The sequence below is a fragment of the Loa loa genome (genome assembly GCF_000183805.2).
Source record: "Loa loa unplaced genomic scaffold supercont3.62, whole genome shotgun sequence".
Taxonomy (NCBI): domain Eukaryota; kingdom Metazoa; phylum Nematoda; class Chromadorea; order Rhabditida; family Onchocercidae; genus Loa; species Loa loa.
In genome coordinates, this window is record NW_018108242.1 from 2,805 (window position 1) to 23,325 (window position 20,521).

The 20,521-nt window shown below is 37.2% G+C and overlaps 1 protein-coding gene across 1 annotated transcript; it reads left to right on the plus strand.

Moving 5' to 3' along the window:
- Window positions 1–1,345: 1,345 nt before the first annotated feature.
- On the plus strand, window positions 1,346–19,072 carry LOAG_17326 (CBR-LSS-4 protein; the record flags this gene model as incomplete). The annotated part of the gene is made up of 30 exons (XM_020449983.1): window positions 1,346–1,583; window positions 1,864–1,917; window positions 2,024–2,146; window positions 2,241–2,398; window positions 2,630–2,809; window positions 2,884–2,964; window positions 3,160–3,249; window positions 3,426–3,521; window positions 3,705–3,777; window positions 3,872–3,934; window positions 11,681–11,910; window positions 12,085–12,210; window positions 12,516–12,717; window positions 12,904–13,109; window positions 13,188–13,415; window positions 13,691–13,765; window positions 14,004–14,315; window positions 14,380–14,577; window positions 14,807–14,960; window positions 15,150–15,236; window positions 15,464–15,672; window positions 15,848–15,970; window positions 16,101–16,280; window positions 16,438–16,608; window positions 16,714–16,835; window positions 17,069–17,215; window positions 17,479–17,611; window positions 17,843–18,019; window positions 18,200–18,446; window positions 18,807–19,072. Coding segments are annotated over 30 exons (4,749 nt in total), but the record flags the coding sequence as incomplete, so codon positions are not given.
- Between the last annotated feature and the right edge of the window lie 1,449 nt (window positions 19,073–20,521).

Here is a 20,521-nt window from a genome sequence, read left to right on the forward strand (position 1 = left end):
CCTGATCTTCATAATGGACTCGTATGCTCAAAATAAATTTTGTTACAACAAAAAGCCACTGTTGATGTATGGTCAGGGTTAAATGCAGTTATATTTTAAAGGATTGAATTTTGAATATCAGGATTTGAATATCACATTTGAAAAGATTGAATTTTTTGAGATAGTTTTTGTTAATGGAATGCAATGGAGCGGAGAAAGCGGTAGTATTTATTATTACTTTCAGTTGCCCGTTATTTTGATATATTTCGGTTGTAATTTTCACTCATACGTATCTCACATAAAGAGATGCGTAACACGTGTAACCAGTACATTGAAAACAGCACAGATAGACGTAAACTATAGGACAGTACAAAGTTGTGCACTCGAGGTAGCATGGTGTGGAATAATTTCTAGCTGCCGCTTCATTTTGGAAACGAGGAATTTATTGCTTGTTGGGGAATTCCCATGCACTTTTGTTTGATTGTTTAGTTTAAAAGAAAAAAAAGAATGAGAAGGTTCAAAGTCGGAAACACGTGGTCATATAAAGTGTATATGATGCGGGGTAGGGATAGGGGATGATTTTGGATGGTTGATTTTCTAAGGGAGACGGATAATTTGTATGTATGATATGACGATCATCATATGGTTGTAGGCTGGGGAGATGAATAAGAAGCCACAAGGAAGGGGTACGAAGAGAGTATATGTTCATAAATAATTGCACACCCTAAGACTGGTGGCTTAAATATTGCCGAAACGAAAACCTAATGACATCGCCATCAAACATTCATTTTCAATATAGAACACTTATTGAAGAGACGGGAAGAGTGAAGGAGTTCGGTGGCAGATTTTTTTCTTCGCTAATTGTTTTTCCTCTACTCGATGTTCATCAGTGTTGGGTTAGAAAGCGCGGTTACTTGATGAGTATGAGACTCATTTCAGCACGTGTGTTAAAGATCGATTAGCAGGACTTTTTTCTTTGTCTCAAATTTAAGAAATTTTACCTTACAAGGACTTACTTACAAGGAGGAAGAGAATTTCTAACACGCGAATAGACTTCTGTTAATGTCTTCAATGTATTGAGATGTTTGGGAAAATTTTGATGAAGTTTAAACCTAGTTTTTTTTCTTTTTGCATTGAAAACAGCTCATACAATAAGCAAGCATTAAGAAATTTGGAGTGATTGGGAATATTGTTGTCCATAAAGTTGGTTGCCTAGCTAACCTTCATCTTCCGTGAATGCGGCTGTGCAGTCGTGTCATTCAAAAAACCTCTTGTGAAGTTCGGGTTTTTTTTGGGTTTAGGTTTAGTTCGGGCAACCATTTTAAAGGAGTCAAGAAATGAAGAATCAATTTCAAACCTTTTGCAGCAGCCGTCACCACTTGCAAATGGTAGCTACAGTAATCCGGGATCGGTCGGTATTCAAAAGGGTGGTGTAAAAGGAAAGGTGGCCGGAAGACCGGATTCGCGAGATGTTGTGTTTTCACCGGCTGCTGGTCAAGGTGGACCACCACCACAAATGCCGCTACACATTCAAAATTCGGCAGTTGGTACTGCTTTACCCGGCCCTGTCCGAATGGAAGTACCTTCATCTAGTTCAGCACTGGGTAACTCTCTATTTTGTCCAAGCTATCTGTGCTCATTAATTTTAGATTCGCTGGGACACTGTATTTCAGAGCAAATTAAAGAACGTGTGACGGAATCATTATTTTATTGGCCGTCTTCTTTGCAGCTCAATATTACTGTTAACGCGACCTCTGTGGAAAATATTTGGCCTTTTGAAATGAAACATTGTCTTAAGCTAGAAAATCTGTTCGCTGATGATGTCATTTGTGACCGAACACCTTGCTATCTGTAAAATTCATCTTGGTAGTTTTCTGATTTCAGGACCTCAACAAATGCAACAGCAGGTGCCTAATCAACAGAGTATGCCACCTTCCGGTTAGTTTTTATGTTTTTTTGGAGTTGAATTCGAAATCAATAACAGGTAGTTCGTTTTCGCTACATTCAAGAATACAGGAGAATCAAAGTTTTTCATTGCCTACAGCTTATTCGGGTGGTATGTACCCCTCTTATTGGCCGCCACAACAGATGCGCTATATGCAACCAGGAAATGTTCATCCCGGCCATTACTATCCAGTGCAGAATCAAGGTCCCATGCCACCATCAGGTAATTTTGGTTTATAATTTTATGCGAAATCTCTTACCTTTAGCTTCAATTACTGATTGAGATGTAACAGTTTATATTATTGAATACTTTTCAGCCTTCTCTGGATATGGTATGCCACCAGGAGCACGCCAAATGATGCCAACAAATTCAGCCAAAATTCAGCAGTCGCCTCAAATGGAAATGCCACGTATGCCTAATGGGCCCGTACCGTCTGACTGGCAATCCAGAATAAATGCTTCGAAATCTCTTCCGGTAAATTCTATTTTGCCTCGTTATATTCACACGAGAAATTTTACATTTATTTGCATGTTGTGATCATTGCACATTTTTCTCTGTTCACATAACACCGGGTTTTTAGCATAACACCAATTATCCGTGTGTCAGCGGTGTGGTTAAAAATTAGGTGAATCTCCTAAATCATTATGCATTAGACAAAATAACACTATTGAATTTAGATTGCATTTTATAATTTTTGCATTACAGGAAGCAGTACAACAAACTACTTCTGGCCAGCAGTCGGTGACTCCGTCTTCTGGAATGCCAGCACCGAGTCCAGGTGGTACGTCTTCAGCTGCCGACGAATCGTTAGAAGATTCCAAATCATTGCCCGGTGCTTCACCAAATCCATGGCCTCATACGCCGTCACAGATGAGTCAAGGACATGTAAGTCTGTTTTGGGATCTTGAAAGATTTAATTTGAGCATACTTTGCTTTACGATTACACTTTTTGCTTTCAGAGAACCCCGGTGCCCGCAAATCGACCAATTACACCCACAGTGAACAAACGGCAAGATCCAACGTCAATAGTTGATAGATTAGTGAGTTTGTTTCTTTGAGCCGAATGAGTTAATTTTTGTCCTATCTCTTACATTTAATTTGGATCATTGGGACTCAATTAGCGAACGATGTCGAACAACTAAACCAAGGGATGGATTATGGAGAAACTGTCGCAGAATTTCAAAGCGACAAATTTCTTTTTGTTGGTTTCAGAAAATTTCTTAGTTTTATTCCAGGTGGGACCTGTAACTGCAATGAACCCACAACACATAATGCCTGAGAGGAGAGCTTTTTTTGAAAAATTGGTCCAGTTCTGTGAACAACAGGTACAAATTCATTTACTCGATAAGAAAGTTGTAAAGGAAGACAGATTGTCGTTATTCAGTCCTCCAAAACGTTATTGAACTGTAAATATTCTGTGAATTAATTCTGTTCTAAAATTGATCGAAAAAAACATGCCTTTGAGAAGTCGTTGTTACTGATTCTACTTCCTTATTTTTAGGGCGAACCGATCACGCAAGTTCCACAAGTTTCAAAGCAAACGGTTGATTTGCATCGTCTTTATTTAGCTGTAATGAAACGTGGTGGTTTTGAACAGGTAACTGGCATAATAATACTATCAAGCTCCACGATTTTGTCATTTACTAATTCTTGACCTATATATCCTGCGTGCATAGCTTCTTTACAGTATTCTTCCTGTAGATTTGTTAGTGAATATGTTAAAGGAAAGTTCTACTGGGTTTTTCGGCATTTGAATTTAGATTTTCAAATATTTTTATAGGTAACACGAGAGAAGACATGGAAACAAGTTTGTACAGAAGCGAATTCGGAGATGTCCGAGTCGTCTGCAGCTGGTTACCAGTTAAGGCGACATTACCAGAAATATTTGCTAGGACTGGAATGTTTGGAAGACCGGCAAGAATGCTAGTGAAGTGGTTGCATTTGCAGAACGGTTGAAAAAACGCCGAAAAGACAACAAGGACCATAATACGCAACAATATCCAGGACCTGGTATGCTTAAATTAGTTTTAGCACGCAGTGAAGAAAGGTGTACTGAAGTTGACGATTATGGCAAGTTTAGTGGCTTTACTAATTGGACAATTTCAGACGAAGTTTCTGTAACATCCATATGGAATAGATTTCTAATAGTCCTTGCAGCTGTTATTAATTTAGGAACATCTTTTAAATCTTATGAGATTAGGTCTTAAGCTAGGGAAATAGGTGTCCTGGTCCCCAAATTCTGCATCACGGATTAACTACTCATTACTTGATATTTGTGGAAAAATAATTTCTTCAGTGGTATTAAATAATGAAAAATTGGTAGGTTGACAATTTTTATTCACAAATTTAAAGGAAGATATAGAGGAAATTTGGCATTTCTGAACTTCTGTGAAGGCTGTAATCTGAGGTTCCTGTTCGGTAGCCCTTGTTGAAACAGATGAGTCAAATGCAGTGGGGATTAATTGCGATCACATTTTTTTTTTAGTATAAAAGAATTTTAACAAGAGAATTAATGGCTATTTTGCGTCTTAAAAAGTCCAAGATCCTAGTCCCATGCTATTTAGTCGACGTTTTTGCAAAAGGTGAACGTTATTGACCTTAAAAACTTTATTTTTTGCGTATCTACACATGGATTCACTTCCATCAGCTGTATTTTTGTAAGTTTGGTGATTCAACATTTGTGGAAAACGAGAGGAAGATTAAATTGGCTAGAGATGATTGCCTGTTTCGATCTGATGAAGTGAAATAAATTGGCCCCTTTTTGAATCATATTTCTGTACTTTTTATATGAAGAACACGAAAGGCATCGTTTCCTTTTTCCTGCTTTGCACTACTGAGAACATGCGTGAAAGGAGAATTTGATTCCGTTTCTCGTTTTTTCCGTCCTGGCATTTTCCGACAATCAGAAGTAGTACCAGTCATAGGTTAGTTGTGCATAGCACTTTCCCCCATACTTTCCCTTCTCATTGTTCTGTTTTTTTTTTTCATTTCATCTGCAGCACTCATATTTGTGACGTCATCGAGATTTTGTTTGCTCTGGCTTGCTGCCATTAGCATATGTGTTTCAGGGAACCATTATTCCCATAACAAATTTACGATGTTTTTGTGAAAGTAAAAATGTAAAAGTTTTTTCTGATTTGTGATAAAAAGGCCCGGTGAAAGAAAAGATTGGTATGGATAACCTTCCTACAACTTTTTTTGGTGATGTGTAAACCTTTGTGGAAGTAATTCTTTAATTTTAAGTCTTTTGAATTTAGTGAGAGTTTGATGTTGATGAGATAGACTGACACTGCTGATGCTATGTTGTATTTTGATTCAAAAATTTGTCACTATCAGCGTTTGATGTCTTTGATGTCATATCCTCTCCTTTACTGTTCATCGACGTCCTGTCTCTGCGTCAAATTTAATTTCTGTTGTTGTATATTCTCGGAGTTCATTGATTTTCTTGCCACTCATTAGCTGCAGAATCATGCTCTGTTGCATTGAAATAGGGTATTTCATTTCAGTTTGATACACCTTTATCGCCCTCATTCATTTGGCCGCGCCAACTTTATTTAGAATAATGATGTGCGTAGGAGAGTTCCGTGCTATTTAATTCTGAGCCATTCACTGCTATCATGTTGCAAAATTGCTGTTGAATCAATATCAGAATGGCTTTCGCGGTCGGACATGGCTGTGTTCCGTTAATAGGTTTTATCCTGGTGTCAGTGCTGACACTTATATTTTGATTAGAATCGGTTGAAATTTAGTTCACTGTACTGCAAAGGACTGATTGACGCCACTTACATGCAGCGCTGAATTGTTTCGAGGGTAAATCTCTGCTTTTTCTCGGTGATTTCTTGATGGATGCAATATGATGTGAGTTCGTGTGGAATGGAAGTTGAAGGAGACGTAATTAGTATTTTGCTCATCTCATAACTACAGAGTTATGTGATGTTGCCAGTCACGGTTCTTCCTCCTAATTTAAGTGTGAATTGCTAATTGATATAAACTTTTATCAATTAGTGAATTGATAAAAAACTTCCAGTATAGATGATTAAGATTATGGTCGTTCGGAAGATCAAACTTCGCATTTTTCTTTTCACTTGAATGCGTAAGTTTATGGGCATTTGAAAAGAACCATGCCCTACTTTGTGTCTGGTGATTACTCTAACAATAGCAAAATTTGAATAAGTTGGAGAGTTTGTGTTGGCCACTGCTTTTAATGTGGTAGCATTTTATCAGTTGTCAGTCAACTTTCAGTGCATTTTTATTTTTTTTTCCTTTATTTCATTAAGGGACAGAACTGAATTACGGAAAAGAAAGATGGCGGTTTGAATTACTGAATTGAATCGTCTAGCCATCCAATTTTTTCCTTGGATTGCAAATAAAAATATGAATACGGATAGACTGAGTTGCAGCGAGTAAACGTAGGTAGATCCCTACGTGCTCAGTTTCTCCCTCTAGTTCTTTGTTTTCATTTTTTCTTTTATTTCATTAAAAAGATAGAGGATTGTTCCATGATTCGAAAATATGAAACCTTAGTACAGAGATGTGTAAAATAGTATTTGAGAAGATGAGGCAGGTCAGTGAGGTAAACGCTGGTTTGCAAAAGAGAAAAGAGAAGGAAGGGAGCGCAAAAATACATTAAAGCTAACTAGTTTTCAAGCTGGTGCGGAAATAACAGCGATTTTTTCCTAATTTGGTATTAGGACACATTCTTACATAAATATAACTGTAATTAATACCTGATTTTTTGCTAGTGGCTTATTGTTTGCTGTTCATTTTATACTCATGGTAATCATGACAAAAGAAAACTGAGTTAAAGTAACTCTTTTTCGGGTTCAAAATGAATGGGTCATTAAACAGCGGTGGTAAAACAATGTTAACAACATCTATGATCTAGAAAACAGTCTGGTTACTTACAATGAAGCGGTGATTCAAGATTGAGAAAGAGAGTAGTAACGGCCATCGCGGGTTAATATTGCTCAATTGAGAGTAACTATGAATATGGTTGTCCATGACTATATAACATTTGTTGCAAGCTGAAAAGGTGGAAAAAGCTCGACAATTGGTGCTTCATGAACTGACATTCAAAAAAAATTGGCCTTTTTGAAATATCTTCAGTCCAAACAGCAACAGCGAACTATTTCTCGATTTAGCTGTACCGTGCGAAAAAGAATAATCTATTTAAAACCAGCGATGACGAAATGGGTTGTGAATTTGGCTTCGCGGCCGTATTCATTTTTCTCGCCAATCTACTACGCTTTTTTGATCATGTTGATAAGTTTTACACAGATTTCTTCACCAGCTAGTGTAGGAAATGTTTCCAAGAGTTCATCGGATTCCAAAGGACAGATTCCTTTTTCGGGGTGAAATTCTTATAATGTCTCTTATTTGGTCAAGAAAAATCTGCCTAGTATAATTTAAAGTTTATGACCGAAACTGCATCAACTTTCTATCGATAACATTCTTCATTTTCAGAACATAGGAACTTCATTCATTAAAAGGAAGCGATGGGAAAAGCGATAACGCATATAAATATTTAAAGAGAAATAAATAAATGCTCCATCCACTGAGGAATGGGAAGAGAAAGCAAAGGAAAATGCACTACATTATTTCCCTCTACTCTCTTCGATAAGTTTTTCCCGAAAAAGTCCCTTACGCTTTGAAGCACAATGTAGATCTGTGTATATTCCAACTGACAACTTCATTCCTTTCTGTCGATTTCCTCCTGCATTCCTAACTACTGCTGCTACTAATGGGCAGAAAAATTGTTTTTGAAATGTTTGGTAAACCTTATCATTTTCATAGGGGATTTAAGAATGTGTGGAACATCCCTGATTTATCATGCATCTTCCTAATCGATAATAGGATCCGAAATATTCAGCAAAGGAAGTGTTGAAAACTGCAAAGATAAAACTATGTTGATCGAAAATTTTGTATTCACAGAATAGTTGTTTAGCTTTTCAAACTTTTGTAATTGAATATTCAAGTGCTGAAAAGAAAGTATCGATAGTGCGGAAATAAGTATGCATCGCAACATAGTTCATAATTTTACAAAAGGAATCAATGCCTGTAATTTCGCGAGTTTAGGCGCCGTCCTACTATGCTGCTATTGGACCTGCGCGAACAGGTTATGTTGAATGTTGGTATTACATATTAATCCTCCTTGTCGAAATGTTACTACGACATTATATTTTCTACGATACTGTGTTGTTGCTTCACAGTTATTTTCATTGAGGTGTCTTTTTATCTAGTGGTGATAGACAGTTCAGAGTAATTAAGTAGAGCAGTCAGGTTTTTTTCTTGTCAACATCAGGATACTGTATATGAAAATTATAAAAAGTAACATTTTCACAAAGTATTGGTCTTCCACTTTTTTTTAATTCATGCTCCGCATTCATTCGTCTGCAACTGTTATGTTAAAGAAGCCAAAGGAACGAAATAATTCCTAGTTCCCCGAGCAGGCTTTGAGCTTGTTGCATCGGTATTTTTGCTACTTGATCCTGCTGTTTACTACTTGCTTCTACAACATGTATCCTTTCTTATTCAACTGAATCTGTGAGTTATAATTGTACTCTGATCATTATCTTTATCTGTTTTTCTCTCATTACAACCCGGGAGATACCCATGTCTGTCCTTGAAAAAACTATCGCTAACCAGTAGCTGAACGATTGAACTGCAGTTGAAGCAGGCTGATAAGTAAAAAATAAGAAAGAAAGAGGAGTGATACTGGCAAAAACATCGGTAGCAGTAGCAACATGGAACAGGAAAGATGAAACGAAATGATTCTGGTTCTCATCTAGTTGCATGAGTTGTAATAGAGTTGTACCCTAAGCCACTCAGGCTATTGTTTCTGTATCCATCCTGCTTCAATGTATTCACTAGATAGTGTCGGCACACCTCGGACTGAATCGAAAATATCTGAGGGTTATAACCACTACTTTTTGAATAGAACAGTTTAGAAGGAAACAGCAACTGTAGATGGTTAAGAGCAAATTTACTAACCACTCCGAGTAATTAAAGCATTTTTCTTCAAGGCAGTTAAACTAATGAATTGTAGTTATGTTTATGGTGCTTTTTTCTGCTAAAGCAGGTTTCTGCTTGAAGAAGAAATTAATTTCTTGATCTCCTCTACCATCATTGAAACTGTTTTGAATGTTGCGAGACCACTCATTTTTCGACATTCCTACTAGGTAGTGCAACAGCAGCCATTTATTTATTTTTTACTATTCTGTCATCTTCACTGAAGTCAGAGTGAAATGTATTTGTGACGACAAAGTGTATCTCAACTACGAATTTACAAATCAGTTTTTTCCAGTGCCCACTTTTCTAAAATTCATTATCCCTATTGATTGATAACCACTACTGTTTTCATTTGCGCCGCAGTGGAGTATAGTAAATAATATATACATTCATTTTATTGTTAATAACTTGTGCCACTTGTTATCCATTGTGAGCAGATAGCTGTACTCATGCCTCTATTAGTTATAAAAACTTTTCTTTTGCAGGCGCTGATAACATTAAGACGAAATTATATGATGTTTTTTAACTTTTACGATTATCTTAGTCTCTCCAGTTGAGGTTTTAATAAATCACTTTGTTGTGTACACCGGGAACCATCTTGTATGTTTTCCACATCAATTTTCTCATCAAAAAGCAAGTCAGTCTTCCTTATTCACCATAGTTTGGCTGTTACTTAATACTAATGCTTTGATTCCCGTTGTTTTCGCTGGAATCTTTCAACAGCATCTATACCTACATTATAATACTACCGACAACGGCAGCTTCATCTACTTTCCGTAATCCTTATTCTTCCTCTTCGGAGAATCCCGTTTCCTTCTGCGGTATCAAGCAACAGTGCTATACTTAGATATGATACCTTACAGCTCAATCATTGATGTTAGTGTGACTTCTACTCGCAGTATGTGTTGCACTGCTATTAACGACAACGACACTGTGTACAACTACAGAAGTAGCACAGAAATCAGCAAGTTCCACTCCCACATTTAGAGAATAGCAGCTAAAATTGTAGTTATCAGCAAAGTATACCTATGTGGAGATACCAAGCAAGATCATGATATCTGAATAAGCTGAATTTCTCTGTTTAAAATTATTGAGCACAACTGAGTGCTGGAAATCTTCAGATTTGTAGTGTTTGGGAGGGATTTATCTCACACTTTCTAACGCTTGAATTGAAGTAAATACGTCAGTACCCCTAATTTTCGCTAGCAGAGTTTTGTTTATCTGTAGTGAATCTGATAACATGGGGAAAATAGGTTAAATTATTGGAAATGAGTTTTGAAAATAGTTCTGAGATTTTTTTTGGATTTGTATGGCTTTGTCAAATAATTCTCTTAAATCGATTGATTACGGCAGGTTTATGCCTTATGTTACCTTGCGAATGACAAAAGATCTGGTTTGGATCATGCAACATCCTTTCAGGGCGATTGATCCTATATGAATCTCATGTGAGAGGACACGGCTCAGCTAGATTGCATATTTTTCTGAATTTTTAAAACTCGTTGATAAGTACACTCAGTTATATCTTAAACTTATCTAAATAACGATGTAAATTATATTTACAATATATGCTATTCCAACCGTTACGTTATATTCTCTCTGAAGGCTGTATTCTGTTTGAGTTACTTGTAGCGAAACTGAACAGCGGATATGTGATATACATCGGTCTTCAGAAATAGACCTGTCATCTATTTCTCCACTTCTATTTAAACTGTTGTTAATTTAGGTCTCGGTTCAAACTGTTTACTGATGAGTTCGTGCATCATTATTTAATCTTTGTAGCTATCACAACATATCCGTTAAGATCTAAAGTTCGGATTTAATAGATAAACATCTTTAATGAAATAAGAGAATGCTCATATATTTTTGAGTCTGTTTTTTGAATCCTATACCAGTGCGGAATAGATGACGAATTTTTTCTTATTTGTTTGAACTCCTATGTGAATAGCAAAAACATTTATAATGGAGTCGTTCCCTTTAGTTTTTTTTTCCTAATCTAACTACATTCATTGATATTTTACCATTTTTTGACATCATTCTTTTTTCTGGCCACTTCTAAATTTATTATTCCATTGTCATCACTACTTACCCATTTTATAATAGTTATGTCTTCATCATTATGCCACTGCTTTTTATTTCTGAGTAGACTCATTGCTACATTATAGTGACTCAGAACAGTTCGAATGTAGATTCTAATCATGTAATACATAGGATCGCTATGATCCTAAGACATAAACGATCTAATGTAGCCCCTATAATTTTGCACTAATTGTAACTATATGCCAGTTTAATCAGGAAAGGAGCAGAGGAGTAAAAGGCTCGCTAGCTTCCTTCCGAATTGTTATTAGCCTTGAATATGATTCCTTTTTAACTTTACACGAATTAATCAGCGGAGAGTCCGTATATTTGAAATAAGAACTTGCGAAATCTGATTTGTTTGAAAAGAAGGATTTAGTTTTTTTTTTCTACTGCCATAATCAAATGAGTTACACTACTGTACAGTACATCGCACTTGAAATCTTGGCGTTTTTTTTTTGAATTAAACAAATATCTTTTCTGTTCCTCGTTTTTCAGCACAGTTGAGAAAAACGGTATTTGGGCAACATACGCTTCATTAGCATACGGAGAGAATATTTGATTTGTTGGTCCTATGTAATCGCTTATATTGTCTGGTCTTTCTTTAAATGTGGTTTCACTATATTTTTTGTTTTGCTTCGTGTTCTGTCAGTATTTAAGACCAAAGCAATTCAGGTCAGCCAGGTCCAGCGGGATATGGTCATCTGGGAGATCCGAATGCAGCATACTTTTATGGCAACGTGGATCCGAACATGCAAGGACGGCTACAAGGTCCAGTTGGTTGGCAACCTCAAGGTTATCCACCTGGTCCTGCTGTCACCGGTCCACCAGGCGCCACCATATATCATCCCGGGATGCGACCTAGTGCTCCAATGCGACCGCCTTTGCCACCTCAAATGTTGCAGGTAGAGTTTAATTTCTAATTCTTTCGCTTTCCTTACATATTAGATTCAGCAGTCTGGAAAGGTACCGTAGTGTAAAATCAGGAGTTGGTGACAGGATTTAGAGGCTTGTGATAGTATTTCATAAGCGTCAGTCCTTTCTGAATGCGAAATAGGCTGTACATGATTGTATTTCAGCAAGGTCCAGTAATAGATGAGCAACAGAGGTACGAGGAACAGCAACGACAGCATTATTTTCATCAACAACAAGCAGCATATGCTGTCCAGTTACCGCGTACAACGACTCCTTCATCTACCTTACAAGTCAGGATTTTTATCTGTTCAGAATTTTTACTCATTCTGAGAAGCCTTACCAGAAGACAAGGACATTTCTTGCTGTTATCCATACTGGTGCTAGAGTACTCCATCAATGTTGATAAACTTGTCATCTGGGTTCAGGTAATTATACTTGTCATTTTAATCGGTGGTAGAACGGGCTTTTTCATCTTTTTTTTCACCATATTATTGATATATGTGTAGCTGAACTTCATAGAGGTTCATTCATATTTGAAGTACTTGGGTACCATCAGAATAAGTTATCTCGTACAGTGTACTTATTTCATATCCAGGTTGACAGTCAACAGGGTCAAGGTTCACAAAGTCGAGCACCAAGTACAGGTCCACCATTGGCTACAACTCCAGATAGTAGTAGCAGACACTCGGTTGAAGATAATACACCGTTGCGACCACCAAGTCATCCACAACAAGTACCAAATGCAACGAGCTCTTGTAGCATCCCTCCATCTGCACCCTCGCAACAGCAGCCTTCTGGTTAGCTTATTTATGCGAATTTTGGCAAGCTCTTCAACTTTTTATGGCGACTTTGCTAGCATTTTAAAATGCTTCTGCAACGAAAACTACATTGACATTTTAGCGAAATGATAGCAGTAAATTCGATTGCCACTACTATTGAGATGGTACTTGTTTTTTTGCATTCTCAAATTTTTTTTTTTGCAGTGGCATATTATGGACAACCTCACACACCTCAGATGTATGGTGCAGCTGGCTTGCGTCCAGGAGCTGGACCTCCTGGAACGCTATCAATGAAAACTGGTGGTTATCATCAAACTTTTCCACAGTCTCAACCTGGATATTCTCACAGTTATCAGGAAGGTTACCAAGCAATGCATCCTGGCGTAGCAACTCAAATATACCAACAACAGGTCGTTTTTTCGTTTCCTATATCTTTCTCTTCAGTAATCTTATATACTGACTAAATAAATCAGTATAAACTCTTGCAGATGTGGAATTCCCAACAAATTCAGAGGTATTCAGGACCACATACAAATATACCTACTTCATCCTCTATGGGAAACGCCCAAATGGGTGCTGCAATGGTACCACGGGTTTCCGGAACTCTACCTCCTGAAATGCAGCAGCATTATGCTGCGAGACGGCCGCCTTTTTGCTTGCAAGCACCTGGACCAGCCATACCTTCTGCTGTTTCGGGAACAACCACTCGATTAAGGGTAAGTTTCACAGTATTGGCATAAAACAGTAATACCATTATGCGGAGCTATTGTTACTACATAACTGCATTGCATTAGCAGCGTAAGTTCTTTGTTTTTTTCTGTTGAAGAAATCAAAAAAATAAATAGATGGATGAAATATACGTGTTTCTGTTTAGCATCTAGAATTTGCATTCATTTAAAACATTTACTACACAGAAGTTACTATATAGAAATATGAATTTGTATACTCCTACTTTAGATTAATGCACCCTGTTAAACTGATAAGATTTTAGTATTCGGCTCCACCGTCTAATTCGACAACACATCAGCAGCTGCAACCACAATATCCATCGCATTCCATGGTGCAGGTACTGTTTTTTTATTTTACCGAGTCTTTTAAAATATGCAAATTTTCGGTTCGAATGTTTGGTAATGTTCTTGATGAGTCATCCACCTTGCAAATAGGTTTATAAATGTGAAGTGTCGGATTGTACTTTTGGTGGTTTACGCTTTTTCTCCGTGCACTATTTTGAAAATAAGAAATGGTTGTAGTATATCGTTGTGTGCGCGTATCATCAAAAGGATGATATTTCCTTTGTATTGCAGGGGGGTCGTGTAGTTGGTGCATCGTCGAGCCCCTTCCCGCATATGGGGCCATCGACATCAGCAGGTTTCACAGGAATACATGGTGCAACAGGATCGTTGGGGCAGTCAGCGTCAGCTCTGAATTTTCTTCCTAGTGGCATACATACGCCCAATGCTGCTTCAGGTCCGGGTGCAGCTGTGACTACAGTTATGCATCCTTCATTTGCCCAGTCCACTCAACCTCAACCTATGCAGTTTCCGGCAGGCAGTGTTGAAGCAACAACAATTAGTCAACGAAGAAGGCGAAAACTGATGATGAAAGATTTGATGCGAGTAAGTCTTTTAACCATACTCTGTTGTTGATTAGTCGACAGTTGCATATTTTTATGTTTTGTAGGTGAGTACAAAACGTATAACGATGGCTTTACGCAGTGGTTTAGAAACGGAAATAACATGGGCACTGAATGCATTGAATATCATGCTGTACGATGACTATGCTCCACCAACAATATTGAACCATACTCCTGGACTTCTGAACGTGCTCGTCGAGCATTTCAGGGCATTGTTATCTCTTCTTTATCCAAAAGTGTTTGAGGTATTTATTTTTGCTTTCAAAAGTATGGCTGGGATTTTTTTTCTTGCAATCAAGCTTACTGATTAGCTATTATAAATCCCCCCATTATTGAACAAACTTTGAGCACTTTAATCTACTCAGGAAACCTGGTTGTGTCATCTGCTCTAAAAAGTCAGTTGCATTCTATTTATTTTTTTGTGAAGTTCATCAAAGGTTTTGCTGATATGCTCAGAAATAACGGATTTTCCAGGTAGGTGCAGAATCAAAAGCACGAACAGCGGATGATGAATATAATGAGTTTTGGATGCAGTCATCAAACATGGAACGTACAACAGCACCTTCATTGGTTGCTTCACGCAACTTAAAAAATGAGCCGACCAATTTCACAAAAGTGTCACGTACAGGTCAGCTTGATAGATGATATTTAGGTTAAATACTTAGGTCAAATTCAGTGGATTAATGAAGACAAAGCAAACATTTCGGTGGTGAATTTTTGTGTTTAAAAAGAATCTCTAGAATCTGAAAAAAGGATGCAAGCGATATGCTTATGTTTATGTTTCCATGCTATTTATAACTTTGTAAAATCTATTTAGGTCGAACAGTGCATATTGAGAAGAAAGAACTACCTGAATGTTTGAAACGTGGGAGACCAAATGGATGGTCATGTGACATTGCGGATGGTAGTTATCTAACTCAATTTTTAATGAGACTATATGTTGTAGGCAGTAATGCATACGTCTACACTGTCTTAACAAGTTTCCTGTAAAATTGGTCTGTCAACGAGTATAAGCAGAGATGCTAAGGAAGAGAGTGTGTTGTAGAATGTTGTAGCTGTCATTTCCCAAACACTTCTATTCATTGCCTGTATACAAAATGAAAACGCTCGATTATTCTTTTCCATTTACAGAGACTCTTTCATTGGATTATCATGAATCGCGAATGTTAAGTGGACTGGGAGGCGAGACATCTTCATATCTTGCAGCTCGGCTGATCAATGATATCGAGTTCAGGAAACAGCTGAAGAAACCGAGATTTTTCGTGAAAGAAGTAAATGGAATATCGAAATTGATTGAAGCTGAAGTCGATGAAGCGGCGTATTGCAGCAAAACTGATAAGGTGGTTGAGCGCTATTTGATATTTTTTCTGATTGAAAAAATATCTTTACAATCTTCGTCACTGCACTTTTATGAAATCGAAAACCTCGTGTTCCATCATCATTTTTATTTGTGACTTTCAATTCTGTTTGTTATTCACTTTCGTAATTGCTATGTGTTGAATTTAGTGTTTGCAGTCAATGCGAATCATCCCATCTAATGTGGAAAAGTTTAATGAAGATGAATACAAGAAGATAGTGGAGCTGAAGACTATGCGACCAACAGCACTTTGTGTTCGTGATGAGTCGCGATTACAGCTAGTAAGTTGAAATTACGAGATTTTGCTTAATACTCTACACTTGTATCATTCAACTGCAACTGTATACTTGTGATTGAGAAATTATCCTCGTTTTATCTAATTTTAATCATCGTAATCTTTTCCACTTATAGGTAAGGCGTTGTTTGGCAGTTTCGAATGTTTTGCGTGGCTTGTCCTTTCTGCCTGGTAATGAGGGGCCAATGGCCAGACATGCTGGACTTTTGTACATCATTGGGAGGTTGTTACGACTTTATACAGACGAAAGGACGCTGAAATTGCCAGGGTCACTCGTGAAACAATTGTCAAAAAATGTGAGTTCTGATTTCCTAAATCAATTTTTGAATGTGATTCAGTTCCAGCTTCGCTGATTTGTTATGATTTCATTCGTGGTAATGAATTACATCTTTGAGACAATCTTTGTAATTGAATGCGAGAAACCATTATAACTCTATAGCGTCTTATTTTTAGGAGGAAATTAATACAGTTCTAGCTGTTGGCACGCTTTCGGAAGCAAACCGTCGTTTGATGGAGCCTGGAGATTTACTGGAATCGGATGATGATAATGCTTTATTACTGTTTGAAACAGCTTGTCAGTTGCGAGAAGATGCATTTGTTACTCTAGTGCATGTTAGTGTTCAGGTATGTTATCTTTTGAACGATTGATAGTTATTCTAAGTTTGTTAAACATAAAATTTTGAAATTGTATATCTTAAATTTCTGTTCAACATGCTTTGGATTTTCCAGCTGGATCTGATTGAGTTCGAGTCAGATGTTGCTTGGCCATTATTTGATGCACTTATCCATTGGTGTGTAAGTCAGTGTGCAGAAGCGAAGGATCCATTGATTTCGGCTGGTGTGTCGCCAAGGTGTGCTTTTTTTTTTCGCACGTGATGAATTTATGTGAAGTCATTATCGGTGTATTAATTATTTTACATGTAACGAATTTGATATGTGCAGAATGCTCTATTCATGTCAGTTTCACTTGGTTGCGTGTATTGACTGACTAGATCGGACTTAGTAGACTGAACTTTCCCGATTGCACTAATCACTTTGGTGGTGAAGCCAATATTCATCTATTTTGCAATACGTGATTTTAAAGGAATTATGCTTTGGAAGCCTTGTGCAAGCTATCAGTAATTGAACATAATGTTGATCTTCTGCTTTCTACGGGTCCATGGTTGCGTTTGGAAAGTTTTATCAAAACGTTGGTCGGATTGCTTGCTTTGAATGAAGAAATACCAAGCAGGTTGGTGGTGTGGGCTTTCCTTTTCTTAAGTTTCATTTTGATTGGAAAATACTGCATTCAAATGATGGTTCAACTAAACACAGGACACTTTTACTGTTCGCAAATCATACTTGTTGGGAATCATGAGGTCAGAAGGGATTGCAAACGTTCTAGAAAATGAACAAATATAGACTTTTTCCATTGCCTTGCTTTGATTTTGTTATTCATGCTGTTTTTTCTTTTTTCTTTTTCTATGTCGCATTTTTGTTGAATTTTCTACTCAGGGAGTTTGCGATTGTTATATTATGTGCATTGTGCACTATTTCCGAACCAACATGCTATATTGTTGCGGCCGAGTCCCCAGCTGTGCATTATTTGGTAGCATTTCTTGAGATGGGCGATGCAAATATGCATCAGGTTTGCAGTGAGGTTATTTTGCTTTGGGGTTGTTTTAAAGAGAGTATGGATGCTGTTAGTCAGAATTTTTTTTTCAATGGAAAATGCGAAGATATTTTTGTTATGAGCCTAGGTAAGGAGCGATAAAGAGGCAATCCTTTTTTCTTTTTTTACAGGAGTCAATACGCCGTATTTTTGGCATTATTAAAACGAATTTCAACATCATTTTGACATTGCAAGTGGGTATTTCAGATAGCCCAACAACACGGAATCCAGGCACTTCGAGATAATCCGGAAATGATGGGTACCTCAGTCCCAATGTTGAGGAGAGCAGCTTCTATTCTTCAGCAGCTATGTAAAGTACCAGCTTGCAGACAACATCTCATTCGTCATCAGCAAAGGTTACTGCAATTCACAATGTCACATCTGGTATGTTTGTTATTCGGTTTATTGCCATTTATTAGTCGTAATTTTCCTGCTATTTTTAAACGATTATTTTGTTTCAAATGTATTCAACTACACTAATCATATTTGGATTTTTTGCCTTGCCGGGATGACACTTTGGCCTAATTTTTAGTAAGTTCGCCAAAATTTGAATTACTATTGCAGATGGATTCGCGAGTGGGACAGACCATCACGAATGTCCTGTATGCAATGCAGTACTTTTCGGATAAAGAAAGGGAAAGCACTGAGAAGGGTGACGAATCAGATGAAGAGGGCTGTCAACGAAAAGAGAGTAAATTAAGTGTAAGGACGAATGGTGATGTGAAATTTTTGAAAAATGAGCTAGAATCACGAGATTTCCCTGAAAATAACTCCATGAAACGTCATATTGAACACAATGGTCTTCCGAAAGGTATTTTTTCACTTTTTACTTTTTTTTTCTGGATTTTTGTGATACGAATTTCCTAAACTGAATCGAAATGTAATATGTAGTTCTGGAATTTTGATCTGTTTTTTGTTGAATATAATTTTTCTCAAGTGATAATACTCACGAACACCTCCTCCTGCCGTTTCTTTTAAACCATCAGCTCCTTAAATTGCTAGTGATTTGGATTACGAAGAGAGTAGGTAATATTGTCGATCATTGCCTAATATTAATTTCTGAACTTGCTTGAAAACATGTGTGTGATTATGGCCTGTTTTACTTAGCTGCCTTGATCAGGAAGTCAATATTGGTAAATCCTTGGAAAAAGTAACTTGGTGCTTTTTTTAGTGTTAATGGAAAATGCGGATGATCATGGAGACTGTTTGAGGCAAATAAAGGATGAAATATCGCCGCAAGCAGCAAAAAAGCAGAAACTGGAAAATGGTCTTTTGAATTACTTACCAAGCAGCAAGGCTAATATTACTAGTACTTCGACTCCCAATTCTCTTAAACCTTTGGTGAATGGTGATGTGAAAGCTGCTGTAACATCCATCCAAGCTGTTTCCAGAAGCACTCCAGCAACACCGGCCGGTTCGGTACAGGCGGTTGCGTAAACTTTAGAGATTCTTCATAGATTTTTCCTCCCTTAATTCTACCGAAGGGTAGCTTTCTGAGACAACATGACGTTACGTCATCGTTTCTAGAAGCAAGAAAATGAGCTCAAGAAAGTATTCATTGTTGTTTTAACGGGTACTGCTTTTTATTGCTTTTTGAATTTCATATTAGGCGTTCCTTATGTTCAGTTGTATTATCTTTCTAATTTGAATTAGGATTGGTGGGGGATTCGTTCAGTTTTTGGTGCCGAAATTCGTAATGTGCGCTACGTTTATAGATTTTCGAAGGTTATAGCATAACGTTTAGATCCTATATATCGATCGAGCTCAAAATATTTGCAAACTTTGTTGGACAAACTTGTTAGATAGTTTGAGGGAGGGGGTACGGGAGAGAAGTACCCTTTCTGTCAGCCTCATCCTTCATTTTTTTCTTCGAGTTTACCTGCGAATTCTGTCGTGACAATTTGCGGGGGATTATTGAAAATGTTTTTGAAAATGACTATTTCCAAATGTAGTTTGTTGCTTGTGTTTACTGGTTCGGTACACGATGGTCCATTTCATTGTCTTTGATCGGCCGAAACATTAAATTCGGCGCAATATGCGGTGTTTTTTTGTATTCTACTTTTTGTAGTAATGGTAACGTCGGATTTTATATGTGTATATGAGTACCATTCAATGATTTCATATCCTATTCCGTATACTCGTTGACGCTTAATATTTCTACCCATTGTTTTTGGTTATCAGTTATTCTCCCTGGATGGGCACAACTTATTGTTTTTTGTTTGTTTATTCTTATGCTTGAAGCATGCCTTTTCGCCATCAACATGCACACCACTTTCATGTTTTCATATATTTCAAGGAAATATTGTTTTTAAAGGATTTTGTTTCAAGTGGATAATGGCAGTTCCCTTTTTCTTTTCAATTGCTTATGTATTATATGATGCCTGGCTAGCAGTTTCAAATTTCGTTATAAGCATTTCAATTGCAAAAAGCTATTGGTTTCATCATGCGAGTGTCGAAACAAAGTGTCCAATTGTCTTCGCGTATTTTTAAACTTGGAACTAGTCAAGACTGCATAATTTTACTTTTCCATGGATCGTCCTCACGATTTCTACTCTGTTGAATGGTGTTTCTGTGGATTGTACTCTTGATCCTTACTACCCGTGGAGTACTGCTACTATTGTTTTTTAGTAGTATGTTTTCTTATATTCATGTTTTTTTGTTCATGTTGATTGAGCTGTTTTCGAAATGATTTGTATTACTGTTATTACGTCGTTTTATTTATTTATTTTCGACTGTTTTGACACGTGTTTTGACATAAAAGTATTATATAATATTGTTTACCAGTAATTTCTAAATCATTTTTCAGTGGGACGGTGACTCTCATCTCCAGCACTCAAGGTTTTTCATTAAGGCAAACAAATGTGGAGGAAATATGGTTCCTTAGTC